Source organism: Neopsephotus bourkii, unplaced genomic scaffold (genome assembly GCF_033783945.1).
Source record: "Neopsephotus bourkii isolate Nb327-2 ecotype Australia unplaced genomic scaffold, CSIRO-AGI_Nbou_v1 NB_1767, whole genome shotgun sequence".
In the NCBI taxonomy this organism is placed as follows: domain Eukaryota; kingdom Metazoa; phylum Chordata; class Aves; order Psittaciformes; family Psittacidae; genus Neopsephotus; species Neopsephotus bourkii.
This window is the reverse complement of record NW_026902241.1, coordinates 6873655-6889563: the sequence shown is the minus strand read 5'-3', so window position 1 is coordinate 6889563 and position 15909 is coordinate 6873655. Positions and strand designations below refer to the sequence as shown.

The 15909-nt window shown below is 34.6% G+C and overlaps 1 protein-coding gene across 4 annotated transcripts in view; it reads right to left on the bottom strand.

Moving 5' to 3' along the window:
• Positions 1 to 15909, bottom strand: part of PACRG (parkin coregulated) — a 238081-nt gene that overhangs the window by 168351 nt on the left and 53821 nt on the right. For 3 of the 4 annotated variants that reach the window (XM_061378751.1, XM_061378752.1, XM_061378754.1), the window contains exon 3: positions 14639 to 14773. The exons of the other annotated variant lie outside the window; for it this stretch is intronic. In XM_061378751.1, the coding sequence (XP_061234735.1) occupies positions 14639 to 14773 (135 nt within the window). The remainder of the gene's footprint in view (positions 1 to 14638; positions 14774 to 15909) is intronic. 4 annotated transcript variants of the gene reach the window in all.

The following is a 15909-nucleotide window of genomic DNA, read 5'->3' as shown; positions in this document are numbered from 1 at the left end:
GAACTCATAGCAGCCTTCCAGTATCTGAAGGGGGCTATAGGGATGCTGGGGATGGACTCTTCATTAGGGACTGTAGTGATAGGACAAGGGGCAATGGGTTCAAACTTTAACAGGGGAAGTTTAGATTGGATATAAGGAGGAAATTCTTTCCTGTTATGGTAGTGAGGCACTGGAATAGGTTGCCCAGGGAGGTTGTGAATGCTCCATCCCTGGCAGTGTTCAAGGCCAGGTTGGATGAGGCCTTGGGTGACATGGTTTAGAGTGAGGTGTCCCTGCCCATGGCAGGGGAGTTGGAACTTGATGACCTTAAGGTCCTTTCTAACCCTAACTATTCTATGATTCCATAATATTTCTTGCTAGGTTCTAGATAAGCCATGATATCTTCTACTGGTGTAGTGAAATTTGATATGTATGGCAGGATATGGAAGACATGAATCATATCTTTCACATAAGATTATATCAAATCAGACATAACTAGCTTTAAAAACGTGTTGGAAATAGAAGGCGGTAGGTTTTATCCAACTAGTATTTTAGAGACTTATCTTGTTATGCCATCATTTTATTTATATGAATATAAACAGCTTTCTTAGCTGTTATAAAAATAGGAATATGTTAAAATTGAAAACTTAAAAAAAACATTCTAATGTGCTTGTTCACATTATTCCCCTATCCTGCATAAATATAGGGGATTAGTTTAGACTTTTTTACAGAAGGAACAGCAGTGTAAAAGGCTGCCACTTTATAATGAAATATACATGGGTACAGAATTAATTATTAAGGCAGAGAAAACATGCTTCACTCTTAGAGAGAACTCACTTTTACGTTCTAGGATTTATCAGCAAAGCTCTTTGATAAAATAAAAGATTAAGAACAACAGCACTGTTCTAGCAGTCCCAACATGTATTTGCTACCTTTAAGTTTTCATCAAACAACCTTATGCTAATCAGTAACTTGAATTCTGACCACAGCTTGTGTATATCTAAAAATAAGCGACCTTTTGGGGGAATTATTCTAACCTGGTGATCACCATATTAGGTGATGTCACTACATAAGGTCATGATGTTTCAAAAAAACAGATTAATGTTCTAGGATCCTGGAACAATTACCTGGGGAAAAGGTATGGGGCCAAAGTTCCTCCTCTCCATGACTGTTACTGATGGTTACTTGCTGTGTCTGTCTAACGCATCAGGAAGTGCTCAGGCAGTTGGACGAGGTGATTGCTGTAGATGCATTCCAACTGAAATAATCCTTTCTGTTTGTCTTTCTGTGACCTTGAGAGCAGACAGACTTATTGTCCTAATTATCTGCAACTCTGTACACAAAATACTACCTTATTGTCTGTAATCAGAAATGTCTGGAGACAGGAGATCTCCAACAGACTATGTGAAACAGGATGGCAAGAGCTATGTGAACAGGAAGTAGTATTCACTTCATCTTTTCATATTTCTTATATATAGCGTACGGACTTCTATTGTAGCTGGGCTGAATTTTATGATCTTTTATTATCTCACAGAAATAATATATCAAATTTATCACAGCTGATGATAAATATATTGCACATATTTTGCTATGTGTTTCTGATTTGTGAGTGAATGATTTGAATAAGTTCAAGTTCAAAAATGAGTAAAATTGCATGCATAAATTCAATAAAGATTGAGGTTTTTCCTTATCAGATAATATAAAATATTCTCATTTTGGAAAGGTTTTGTAGCATCATGACTGGGGCTATATGCTGCTTATAGTTTGTCAAGAAAGAATAGGGCAAACTGAGTATGTTACTGAAGAGTTGTAGACACCTGTTTTTCCCATGTCTCCAGAAAAGCATGAAAGCACATAAGGAATGAAAAATAGTGCAGCAGAAACAAGAAATAAAATACAGGTTTAATTCTACAAGAAGAAAATGAAATGTAGCTTCCCTCATCTTCAGCTTAAACTAGAAATCTCCAGCTAAATCACAAAATTGCCAGCTGTTATTTGACTTCAGACCGAATCAAACCCTGAGAACTGTATGATGGTGAGAAAAAAAGGCAGGTTTACTTCAACAGTGGAAAGAGTAAACTAGCTCTAATAACTGTGACATGATTCCCAAACATATGTATACTGTGGCCTTCTGTATCAACTTACAGCTGCGCATGTTTCTACCAAAACTGCTTCACAAAAGCAGATTAGACTTTAGCACAGACATAAAAAGGACTGCAGTTTTCGCATGGTTAATATGTGGCTTTCCTCCCCACCCCCGGTAAGCGTAAGAACCCATCTGTGAAAAAATTAAGCATAGAATGCATATAAAGATTAGGTAATGCGTATTGTCTTTCACATTGTGGAGGCTCAAGGTAAGCAAGAACTCAAAGGAAACTGACGTTCACCTGATTTTAAGTGTGAAATTGATGCTCTGGCTCAGGCTTTGTTAAAGGGATTGTTTCTGCCTCATCCGCCGAGTTTTATCTGGGGCCCTAGTCTATCACCCTGAGAACAGAAAAAGCAGCAAGGTTCCAGTGCTGTATTAAATGGCAAGGCAAAGCAGAGCTCTCCCATATGAATTGCCTTTTTAAGAGACAAAGGAGAAGAAACACAGAGTGGGAACATCACTTACTGTTCAGGCTCATACAGGTATTTATGATTTCTTAAGTGCATGACTACTGGCTTTTGACCCTAAGAAAAATTCTTAGGATATGAACTGAATACATCAACATTGATTGTGTTTCTTTTTCAGAGCAGGACTGTACTTCAGTGCACTTAGTCTTCATTATAAGATGTGCACATGTGTACTTCAGTGCACTTAGTCTTCATTACAATACAACTCATGTTCCTAAAGAGATATGTATTTTGGCTGAAGATTACACTGGAAGCAACACCCTTTTTTAAGTTCATTCTATCCTCAGGAAATTTTCATCTGAATATTCATATCTACTTAAAGATCATTATTTTGTGATCTTCTGAGGATTTTTTTTTTAATCTACCTTTTTGTAATAGGCACATATGAACATAATATAGATTTTAAAACATAGAAAATCAGGTCCAATGTATAAGGTTTCAGTTACTTTTAATTATAATGTGCCAGTTAGTATTTCTGAGGCTTAACTCTGATATTACAGACTTCTACCAGGTTCTACAGCATTTAGATTGTTTCATTATATAGAAACTATGCAGCTGGTATTCCTTTAAACCCACAGTAAGATACATTTTTTGGTCTGATACTGAAGGAAGTCACAGAAGAGAAAACTAGCAATCCACAGATTATGTCACTTAGTACAAAAACTGCAGTATTTACAGTTCCCTACAATTGCCTGTTTCCTGAGCGTTAATGTGCAAAAGCTGAAAGCCAAGGGAAACTACCTCATTTAAATATTTAAGATAATTTATTTTAGCCCTGATAACCTACCATATGCTACTACTACTGTCAAAAATCCACACTGCTATTTGAAATGGAAATATTGACTCAAATTCTTCATTAGAAAAAGCACAATTCAACCACCTCAATAGAGTTTATATCAGACACATTTAAATTAGTTTAATTTTTAAAGGTCTTGCTCATTAGTATCTTAAAGATGCAGTAACGTGAATTTGAAACTAGCACTTATTAAGAAAGTTACATGATCATGAGTGAAAACAAACATGTAAATATCTTTTTCTCATTTTAGAGGTAGGTACATCTCACTAACACCACTGCACAACACATAGTACAAGAAAACCCATGTCAGTATCATAGATACTATATATTAATTAGTATAATAGTATCACAGATATTAATATTATTTGTTAATTAGTATAATAGTATCACAGATACTATTAAGAAACAGAATACCAACATGAGGAATGGGGGCAGTGCTGAGCCCAGATGAGAACACTGAAGTATAGTAAGCGAACATGAATTTGATGTCAAAGGCTTATAGAAGCTAGTGATGAGAAAATTACCCTGAAACGGTGATGAATTAATTTATGGTTTTTAAACAGGATAGGAAATTAAATGGAACTGAGAGAGAGAAATTTGCCCCATGCAAATGCTTAACACATAATGAAAAACCGAAATAGAACAATGAAAGGGTAACAAAATATATAGCGTTTATCACAAAACTGATGAGAACAGACATCCACTATAGTACATCTCTAGAGACATTTGTTGAATATGTTTTTGGAATATATTTTCAGTGATCGTGAACATTTCTTTATTAGTGTGAGACATAGACTGAAGTTTTCTTAAACATCTCACATTCTCCTTTACACAATTTATGATTTTATAAAGCCATACTATTTAACACATCTCTTCACCAAAGTGAAATGTTTACTATTTGTATTTAATTGTCACAGTTTATTAGTAGTACATTTTCATCTCTTTCCTCAGTCAATAGCTTATACATTATATGAATACCCAGTATGTATGCTGCATACTGGCTCTAAGTGTTTGAGTTTCCATTTATACAGTAGAAATAATTCATAATAGTGATCTAGTTAATCTGCACTGCTCTACTTCTTTTCATTGAGTTATATATGGTTCAGAAATTATATTCATCTATGTGAATTAGGTCAGGATATCCATGGGTACACAACATCAGATGATTGCGGAATGCTACAAAGCCATTTTTTTCTTGCAGATGCTACAGATACCTCAACAAGGAATAAGCTCATACTTGCATAGATTCCTCCTATATACACACGAACTTTTTATACTACACATCTGTGTTTCTGAAGGGAAAATCTGACCCCAAAATTTTCACATTAAAAGACTACTTATATAATTTTTATATTACCTTTCTTAAATTAAAAAGGCACTTAACTATATGCCATTTTTTTCACCTGAAATTACAAAAAAGATATTCAGACTTGGTAAGACAAAGTAGTTGAAAACCTTACTCAGTCTCTCAGCCTCAAAGTAGAACAGTCACAGTATCTGACTACCAGAAATGAAAACATCAAACACACATTGATTTTTATGTTGTCAATTCCATTTGTTCTGTCACTTACCAGAGAACTCTGCAACATCTGGGTAAAAGGAGGAAGGCTGACAACTAATGGACAGAGAATAAGCCATCCATTAATTGGGATAGAGCTCAGAAATCACCTTCAGAGTAGATACAGTAAATTCATCAATGCTGTGTTTGTGGCACTGAACAAAACTTTCTGACAAAACAACTTTTAAAGACACATACTTCTGCTTGCAGCTTAAAGTGGAACAAGTTCTGGCACTTCTAGATGGCAACCTTTGTAGCTAGGAAAAGCTTATTCTGCCTGAAACACAAGATATCTTGGTTATATTACCTACTTATCTTCTAAAAAGTTTCAATCTTTAAGAAGAGAGGTAGCTGTTTAACTGAAGAAGGGGGAGGAATTTGGTTGTCAATCTGCCAGTTTCTGAAGCTTACATCACTTGTGTCCTCTCAGGCCTATATCAATGTGAACTGTCTTTATCCAAGTGCCCAGCAAATCATTGCAACACACCAGCAGTCAACCTTTCTTTTCAGTCCATGCACTTTTCAGGAGTTATATCGACTTTCAAGCTCCATGAGATGGCATATGCCCTGGTTTGAAGAACAGATGGAGGCTTGGGGGAAAATTGCTTCTGCAGGCTTGCTACAAGCAGCACTGCTCCATAAAAGTGAACGATTCACACTAATTTCTCATAAATTACACAGTCAGGGAGCACCAGCCCATTCAGCAGGAAATCTTTCATCTAGATTCCAGAGGTCATTTAGCAAATTTAAATTAAAGTTATTTCTGGTACATGGTTGTGTTTTCATTTCATATGCTGTTAAGAGATGACAATTTACATCAAATAAAGGAATGGCTTTAATTGTGAATGTAGGGAAAAAGGAAGAGTAAATTAACTGCCACAATACTACTCTTTCCTAGAATCCTGTGATAAGTTTTGGCTATTAAGTAGCCATAGAGGAATTAACAATTGAAATATGGCAGCTCTGTACTATAGGAATCAGGTAAACTGTCACTACTCTTTGTAAGGCCCATTTTAGACTCCAGCAGAACAGTAGTCCCCAGATTCAGTACTGATGTTGTTAAAAGAAAGGCAGTCTTGGTCATTTCCAGAAAAACATTCTTTACTTTTTAAGGGAAACATATTATTCAGCTGTTCAGCAAACATACATGTCATATTGTAAACAAATATGGTACTTTATCTGAGCGTGGAGAAAAGACACAATTCATTAGATTCTTAAATTATAAATATGAAAGAAATGGAAAAGATGAGATGACTGTAGAAAACCTAACTCCAGAAAGAATTACATTTTTGTTAGCCAAAATGGTAAGAAAGAGATCGCATTGAGTAACCTCTAATACATAATGTGATATAATCTAGTATTTCACCATAAATATTAAATATACAAACTAAAAACAACCAATGAGAATGTTGCTAAGTATTGAAATAGTTACTTCAAAATTTATGGTATTTCATAAACACAGAGTTTTGTTACAGTGTTTTGAAATAGCATTTTTATAAGATCCTTTTTTAATGTCTAATATCATAAGGCCTACAAAGACATCTCCTTTTCAGATGTGAAAAAGAGCTTAACAGAAAAGAATAAAGTCCTGAATGATTTGTAGATTAGTATTAAGAAGTAGTAAGCCAACAGAAAAACGCATATTATGAAGCCATCAGCTACACACAGTTTTAATGCCTGTTTTAAGCACACAATTAATTGATGCACTATTATTAAGAAATGTTTTGCAATTGAAAATTAATTCTAGTATAGTGCTTTTGAAAAGCAAGATTTGAACAGGCTAAATTTATTTGGAGTTAATGTTACCTAGTGGTGCGAACAAATCAACGCAGAAATTTAGAACATGAAATGGAAACTGTAAGCACCCAGAGTTACTTTAAAAACTTTAAAAATGTTGCCTTAGCTGAAGGACACCAGCCTGGTGCCCTATTTTATTCTGTAAATGAAAGATGCTTAATCTTAGCTAACTCACATAAAATGCTGGAGTCAATATAGTGACTTGTGAAGAAAAAAAGCCCTACATTCCTATTGAAAATCAGTATAAAAGTAACATATTATTGAATATAAATATAATTAGATGCAAGCGAAAACTTCTTAGCTATAAGAGAAAGATTTAAGTCTGCTGTTATCAAAAGAATAATCGTAACTTTACAACTTTGATAACTCGGGACACTAATTTATAGGTGATCAGAAATAGATTCCTGTGAGCATTATCAAGGACTAAAACCCTAATAAATCTATAGGAAAACTTATAGGGAGAAAAAGAGACAAAGTAGTGAATAATATTTATCTATGGCAAAAAGGATCCCAATCTAATGCAGTGAATAGGAATTACATTGTTTTATTTTATATAAAAGATAATGCATTTATTCTGTAGCTCTTTTGCATGATTTCAGGTCACAGAGTGAATGTAAGTGTAGCACATACACAGTATTGCTTAAGAGATTTAAAGGAGTTTTCATTTAAATGAAAATCAGATCATAGTCATTAAGATGTAAGCTTTTTCAGTATTGTGCATTTAAAAACCAAAACTAGAACAGACTTGTCACTGCAATTTTTAACAATCTCTATGAAAAAGTCATATGCACATCAGCAAAGACAGCACTTTTGTGCATTTTGTCTATTAGCTGGGCTCTCGTATCAGAGTAGCAAAAGGATTATGAATGGCACTTATCTATACACAACTGTTTACAAGCAGTATTAGCACGTGCTTGCTTCAGTAAGCCATAGTATATGAATTACTAATAATTTCTTATTTAAGATGATGCAACTGACCTATTGCTACAGTTCTAGTTTAAAACTGAATAATTCTTTCTTGCTGCCATGTCACACCTCAAGTTCGCTGTATTAGAGCTTCCCTTCTGCTTCAAAAAACCTGAGGTTTAATAAAATTATTTTTCAAATTATTTATTTATACTAAATCTGTTAATATAATTGTTTGTTCTTTTTTCCCCAAGACAGCATTTAAAATGTGATTCTCCAAAACTTCATTTCTTTACCTCAACTCATATTTCTAGTGTCTTTATATTATTATATATTATTTCTGTCTTAAGAAATTCTATTTTCAGTTGCCTTCTTTTGAATCCACGCTGCAACTTTCTGTTATAACAACATAACTGTATTGGAAACAGCCTTCTAAAGAAAAAAAAAAAAGGAGCCTTCTGCAGAAAATAAACAGAAGCCTATTGCAGAAGAAAACTCTGAGGTATTTCTTAAAACATGCATGAAGGCGTTAAATCAAATACAAACTAACACCACACTCTGTGCTGTACTCACTGTGCCTAAGCATGATACATGGCAGCTCCTCTTTGTGTAACTCTTGCAAAAAGCTTTAATTGTGCATGGCAACACTTGGGACTTGGGGGGGGAGGGTTTAGCAATTTTTCTTTAAGATGACAGTGTCCTCTCAACATCTTCTATTAAGAAGATATAAAACATAGTTTAACAAAGAATGGAAACAGAAAAAGATATCCCTATATCTGAAATGAAATCCAAAATTAAAGTATTATTTTTGATAGGCAGTTTGTGCTCTTTGCTTTCAGATATCTGAGGCTGCAATTCCATGAGCAGCTAAACTAATCTGGCAGTTCATTGCTGTCAAAAGAAAGTTTTGAAATCCTTCAACTCTCCCATTCTTCACTCTACTTATTACCATTCCTCCCTCCTTCACCAAAACACAGCTTTAGCACTCCTGCAAGCTTTTGTAATTGAAGTTCCCAGGACTGTGTACATGTTGCTCATTAAGAAAAAACACATCTGCCTTTTTTCCCCCAGTTAGTGAGATAAGATTACTCACTGAAGGCTCTGGTAAGCATCAGTCCCAGTGCCAGGTATGCCTTAGAAATAGCAGAAGAAAGAAAGTTGGACTTTCTTATTTCTTATTGCCCTTATGATGGCAATAAGCTATTAAACCCCTTCTACTTCTAGAATTACATCTCACCTGTATAAACTGCAAGCCATTAGTATAATAATGGGGTTATTCTGTAGGGCAAATTAATTCCTTCAAACTATTTTTAGTTTGTTTTGGGATTTGAACTTTGGGAAGTGTCACTTAAGTTCACTTAATACTACATAGGGAATAACAGAGTGTTTATTCATGTGGTTTAATGGCAAGACAATTCCACATAAATGAAAAAGTACTTGTCTCCCAAGTATATTGGTTGATATAAAAAGATATATTTTCTCTCACTTAAAACTTATCCCTCAAACAAGCAAAAAAGGTTGCACTTCCAGGAAAAGAAAACATAATTTAAAACACAGCTATTTTATGGCAAAAACCCCAAACCAAAATCCAATACCACCCCTCCCCCAAAAAAAATCCTCCAAAAACCAAATCAAACCAGACCAAGAAAATAAAATGCAATAAAACCAAAGAATGAGAGATGCTTATAAAAATTTCAGTTCTGTGGCATGTTAAAATTATTTGCAAAGCAACCTTCAATAGTCTGCACAAGGAAAAAGTGTATGCGTATGGAAAAAGTGTCTGCACAAGGAAAAAGTGTCTGCACAATCCAAATTCATGACATTAAGAGCAGAACGCATTCTTTTACCACTGCATCTAATTTCCATCACCAAGAAGTAATTTTGCTACTGTAGCTTATACTGGCCCCTGAAAAAAATAAGCTATGTAGGAAAGAGAGGATGAACATAAATTAAAATGCTAAAAGTCACATACTTACTGAACACAGCTATTCTGGGAAAAAACATAAACCCCCAAAGATGGAAATAATTTTATTCTGACATTTTGCTTGAGAAGTTTGCATTTTTGATTTTGGTTTTCACTTCTCTGAAATTCATAAAATTATTTTGAAGAATAGCAGCTTTTTTCCCCCTACATAGTGACTTTCATGACTAAGCCTGCTCCCTAAAAAATATTTTTTCAAGCATTCTGATGACTTTCTGTAAGATTCAGAAAGACTGCATTTTAAACACATTCTTTATTACTAATTCAGAAATACTTTCTCAGTTTTATCAAATTCCTTAGCTTAAGGTTTAATTGCATTCTGACCTTTTTTAATTCAGTAACATATATTTAAAAATGGAAGTCCTTTTCAGACCTGAACTATAAGCTTTTATTATTCATAGCTTGGTATGAGATTGTGCAAAAGAATATATTACTACATTTTGAAATGAAATTGTGATACACATAGGCTAAGAGAGAACTGCAGGATTTATGCTACAAACTTTTGCTATTTGATACACATCAGAAAGACCTTTTCAAACTGTATCATTAATTCTCTCTTAGTGGGCAAAACCAAAGGCTTCAAAATTGGAAAGACCCTTGAACATTTGTTGAATAATACAACCAGAGAAGATTATTATTTCTAGATCCTAAAAGCTACTGCTTTATAAAAAAAAAAAGAGTATTATGTAATTGCAGCAATTTTAAGGAATTAATATTGATACAGTTCTATTTATTGACCATGGATGGAGCATAAACCCAAAGAATTTATATTAGATATTTAAAACATTACATTGAGTGTGTGCCATTTAGCAAAGAATTCACTGACTGCTAGTAGACCCTGTGACTGGGGATGAAAAAACTTGAATTCATTTCATATGGATTCTTTCACTTTAAATGTAATCAAAACCAGACATTTGTGTACTGAGTTACAAAGATGGTGGGTTTATTTTCATTAACAAGTCATTCTCTATAACCACCTTTTGAAAACGACAACTTTTTTTCAGTTTTGAAAACCAAGATCAGCAACATAAACATGATTACAGCCTCTAGCACCAGATGATTTTAGTTTGATCTTATCAAATCTTTTGACATTGTGGTTTTAATTTTTTTTTCCCTTTGAATGGTATTCTTTAGAACTAGGTTCAGTTTCCTGTTCTTGTATATAAAGATTTATATGTTGTAAATACATTTCATTTTTATCTGTTCATAAGTTTTCTTCCATTAGGTTGAAACAGATTTATGTGAACTTGCAATAATAGTAAAACTTACCTACCAGAATGCCAATATTAAAGGAGTCTTCAAAGAGATGCCCTTCTAAACTTAAAGACTTCGTTTGAGAATTCACATAGAAGATACATCTTGCTTTAATGATCTTTTATTGAGATCTAACTTGTTTTTGTTCCTTTTCTTTTAAAGAAAACCCACTGAGGTAAACCCTACGGTTTACTTGCACAGTTTCATCTTGACTATGTTTAGGATTAATTTGGAGTAAGAATGCCTCCTTCTAAATTTAGTGCATTTTGGAAATAGTTAAGCTAAGCAACAAGAACAATGTACTGTTATTTCAGAATAGAAGAGTCAACACATGCAGTTATTCAGAAATAGTTATGAATAGTTCCTGAACTTTAAATTTCTATATTATCTAGGCCTATGACCATAGTTATAAGTAGCCAGCCCTTACAGAAAATTAACCATGGACTTAAAATTAAAGATATGCAGAACTGTTACAAAATTAAGGGTCATTTGTGCCTTTTTTTTTTTTTGCACATATTAACACAATCCATGGATATTAACATCTATCAGATTCTTCTGCTCTAGCTGAAAATGACTGTACTCTGTCCACAGACTTACAATATAGCGAACAAGAATTCAAAGTATTTTCAAAAAAAGATTTTATCTCTGACAATTCCGGTTGTTTTGGGTTGGGGTGGGTTTTTTTTTCAGTAATTATGAAACACAAACAAATACCAACTGTTTATTTTGCAGGAAAGAACAAAATCCTGTAGAATTTGTCTTTATCAGAAGAAATCATGGTTTTGAGAACCCCCTGCCTGTTTGTATCTCATGCACCAACTGGTAAGCAAAATGACAGTGAAATGAACCGTGATATACACTACATCTAAACAGAGCAAAAAAAACCCTCACACTAAAACACTGATATTGTGCAATTATAGTAGGATTAAAATATCACTGTTACCATTTACTTATTCTTTTTATCCTTTCACCAGAATCATGATTCATGCAAAGAAAATAGTTCAGACAAAATTTCATGGAATATTTTGCCTAGACACATTTCATTATCAAAGTACTTATCATTTTTATCAACTTAAGCAGTATTGAGTAAAATATATTTCTAAAAAAAACCCTTATTTAATCAGATTTACAAATAAATAGAATGGACTGATGAAATTAGTCATTAGAGGTATGTTTTGTAGTTGGACTAGTTGCATGTCCTTAAAACACGTGAAAAAAAAACCAGACCTTACTTTACCTGCACCTTTAAATATTAGCTAATGATGAACAACAGTCTCACTGTTTTGCAGTGGTGGGCAGCCTCTAACACTTTAGAAGCTATCTGATGTAAAATTTGAACTAGGAAACTCCTATTTGCCTGCTTCATCTACTTAAACTGCACAGTAATCAATGATGGTTGCATGCCAGATTAAACAGCCTCAAGTAATTCTGCCACTCAGTAATGTTTTCTTGAGTGCCTGCCACAGAACTCAGTTTGGATTGATTTGTAACTAAATCAGATGGTACAGAATAAGGGAGAGAAGGTTGGACCCTGACACGCACTAATGTAAGAATGGAATAGACCACTGCTATGCTGCCTTCTTGTATGCATGCTGAAGTACTGATAATTTGTTTTGAAAAAAGGATTAACAATAGCAAAAGCAACTGTTGCATGAAAGCTCGGTCCTACATTGGACTAGCTAGTTAACTAACTAGCCAATGTTCTACTGTGGTAGGGAGACACTAAGGAAACATTTGGTCTGTAAGATTGCAAATTGTGTTAAGAAAAAAATACATGCTGGATCTTTGCATTTAGGTAATATGGATGCATGATGATCTTTGCATCCAAATACATGCTGGATCATGCAATGGCTACAAGACTACGCCGCTGTGACTTTCCTATGGTAGTATGTTTTTGACCAATTCAGACTGTCTGATGCTGGGGGCAAACACTTTAGACCTTCAGCTGTGGTTGTAAGGCTTGTAGATAGAAGGGCAAAATGTCACAGTCACAGAATAGCTCAAGTTGGAAGGGACCCATAAAGATCATTGAGTCCAACTCCCTACTTCTTTCAGGACTACCTACAACTGAATCATATGACTAGTGTTGTCCAGATGCTGACAGGCTTGGTGCTGTGATTGCTTCCCTGGGAAGCCTTTCAGTGACCAACCACCCTCTCAGTGAAGAGCCATTTCCTAATGTCCCATCTGAACTTCCCCTGATGCAGCTTCATTCCATTTCCTTATGTTCTAAGTCAACTAAGCAGTCACTAGCTTCATCTAGTGGAATGCTAGTCCTTATGATGTAACTACATGCATCAAATAGCAATTAAAATTAGGTACATTGTCTGAACCTCTCAGTCTAATTTTGAGAAATTAGAACTTATAATGCCTCAAGATAAAAAACTAAATTCTGCATTATTTTTTTTTGCAGTTGCTTGCAAATCACCTTTGAGTCTTAGGTGGTGACGAAAGATTAGAGCGCAGACTCATGTTGTAAACCTGTGAGTTTTAGTCCAGAAAGAACATTTCTAGGGTCATCTAAAGACCAGCTGCACTGGAATCTCATTCAGATTATGAGTTAAGTTCTGTTGGACAGATTCCCTTTGCTGAAAGAACTATTAATTATTCCTTCCTCTTTATTCAATAAGCTTTTATATTCAATAAGGCAGCTAGAAAAGCTACCTTAAAATCTAGTTACTAACAAATTGTATAGTAACACTTACCGCAGTATAGGTATAATCTTGTTGGCTTCATCAGTAGAATCAGCTTTAAAATTGCAAAATCCCTCCTTTTTGTGTTGAATTAACACAACTATACATTTTAAATTGATATCATGCTCTTGGCATGAACAATTTAAAACAGTCTGCAAATCTGACATATTTTGCTCATACATATAATTCATTTTCTGTAACTATCACTGCTTCCAGCAAAATCCCATTGTAGACCAATAAATAACACCAAAAAAACCAAAAAAGTAATTCATGATAACCAAAATAATTAAATAGTAGGAGAAGGTTAAAGATCAGCATTCATTTTTCAAATTAAATTTAAAAGTCTGCGGTAGTTACTTAGAAGATTGGCAAGTTTTACAAATAGCATCACCAAGCCTTTTAGAGAGAAACACAGCGGCATTAGGATGGAGTCATTAGGCAATACATTTATTTTGAAGCCAATTAACCTTTTGTCAGAGAAATGTCGGAGCTGTAATGGTTTCAGCAGTGGAGGTCAGCCTCTAACAGAGGCACGTATGACAGCGATTATGCTGTCTGACATATGCTGTAGACTGAGAGTACAGCTGTGGAATGAGAATCTGCCTTCGTTTGTATTCTGCTCTGCATTTTCAGGGAGCAGGCAATCTTGACCTATCCATTTAGGTTATTAAAGCTTCTATTTGGAAGTGTCCTGCAGGAAGGTGAAATCTGGGGGAGATAAATGGCTGCTGCTCTCTGTATCCAGCCACTTCCATCATTTGATGGACTGCCTGAAACAGGCTGCATTGCCAGATCCTCATAAAAATAGAGATGAATTGGGAAGGAAACAATTCTCTAAGGGAAAGCAACTCTGTCATCTTCCTTCTTTGCAGCATATAATTTAATTGTTAGCCAAGGTAGACAGCTGACTAAGGGGCCTTTCTCTAATGGCTTCTCCACCATCTTCCATTTGCTAAGGAATTATTTCAGTTTATTTACTTACAAGGTAACTTTGTTTGACAATGAGAGATGTCACTTCAATAAGCTCAGCTGGCTGTCACAGCTGTGCCATGACTTACCTTCCAGGCGATTTTGTTTCCTGCAGTATCATGATCAAGGGCAATTGGGAGGTCTCCTCGCTCATAAAACTTGCGAAATATTGTGGGCTTTGGTGGTCTTTCTTTAAATGCTCCTGCAGATGGGGGCCCTCTTACCTTAAAAAAACAAGACCAAACAAAACAAAAAACCCCATAGTTCAGTAGTGATAGATTTTTAGAAAAAGCCCAATTTATATGGCTCAAAACAGAAACAGATAAGAAAGAATAATAAAATTGATCTCCAAAATTATAATTTGATTTCTTCTTCATATGTTATATTTCCCTTCTTTGAAAGTATACTTCAGCAATGACCTACAGGTTTTGTTAACTGCTGGTTTTTTTTAACTACCAGTTTCAGATTGTTCCATAATACTCGTTTCTATTTCAAAGTAGCCATCTCCATTACTGGAGCATTTTTAAGCAGAACACCAAGAACATCACTGACACCATATTGACATTATGCAGTAGAAGATGTTGGAAAACTAAGCATTTATTCTTTTTCTGTTTGTTTCTTTTTAGAAGTCATTTGACCTAATTTCTGTCTAACTGTCCTCAAATTCCATTGTCCTTCCCTGGCCACTATCTACTCTATTCATTTTATCCCTTCCTCAGCTACTGCAGATCTGGCTTTCATATGACTTCCAGTCCTTCAGTATTCACAGCTGAAGCACTGGAAGAAATGCAGGAATGGAAGAAATGAAGGAAAGTCTTCTCTCAGAAGTCTCTTCTCTGTTTGTGAAGAAATTTGATTTAGCTCCACATAGTTCCTTATCTGAGTTATTGCTGGTTAGCATATTGTGTAGCCTGAGTGCCTGAATGACAGTGTAATTCCAAAATGCACAAGTGTGAACTTTTTTCTCAGACAAACATAGTAGTAACAGCAGCTAACAAGTGGCACTAAAGTAATAGAATTTCAAGTACTTATAAGAAATCTATTGTTTAAGCTAATTAACACAGCTAATCTCAAATGCTAAAAGAGACTGAGAGAGCTAAACTAATCTCAAATGTCCTTGACAACTGATTCTTCCCTGAAAAACTCCTGCCTGTTTTTGGTTTTATAGACATACTTCTGGGACAAGAACTTTCTACAATTTTCTGCAAATCTCTTTTGTCAAAAATGCTTTTTTGACTTGCTACCTTTTATAAGACAGGAAGTATCATTTTCAGATAACTTCAAGGATCATGAATCATACAATTAATACTGCTCTATTTGTCTGTCTTCAGTCACTCTTATGTTTCTAGCAGTACAAAAA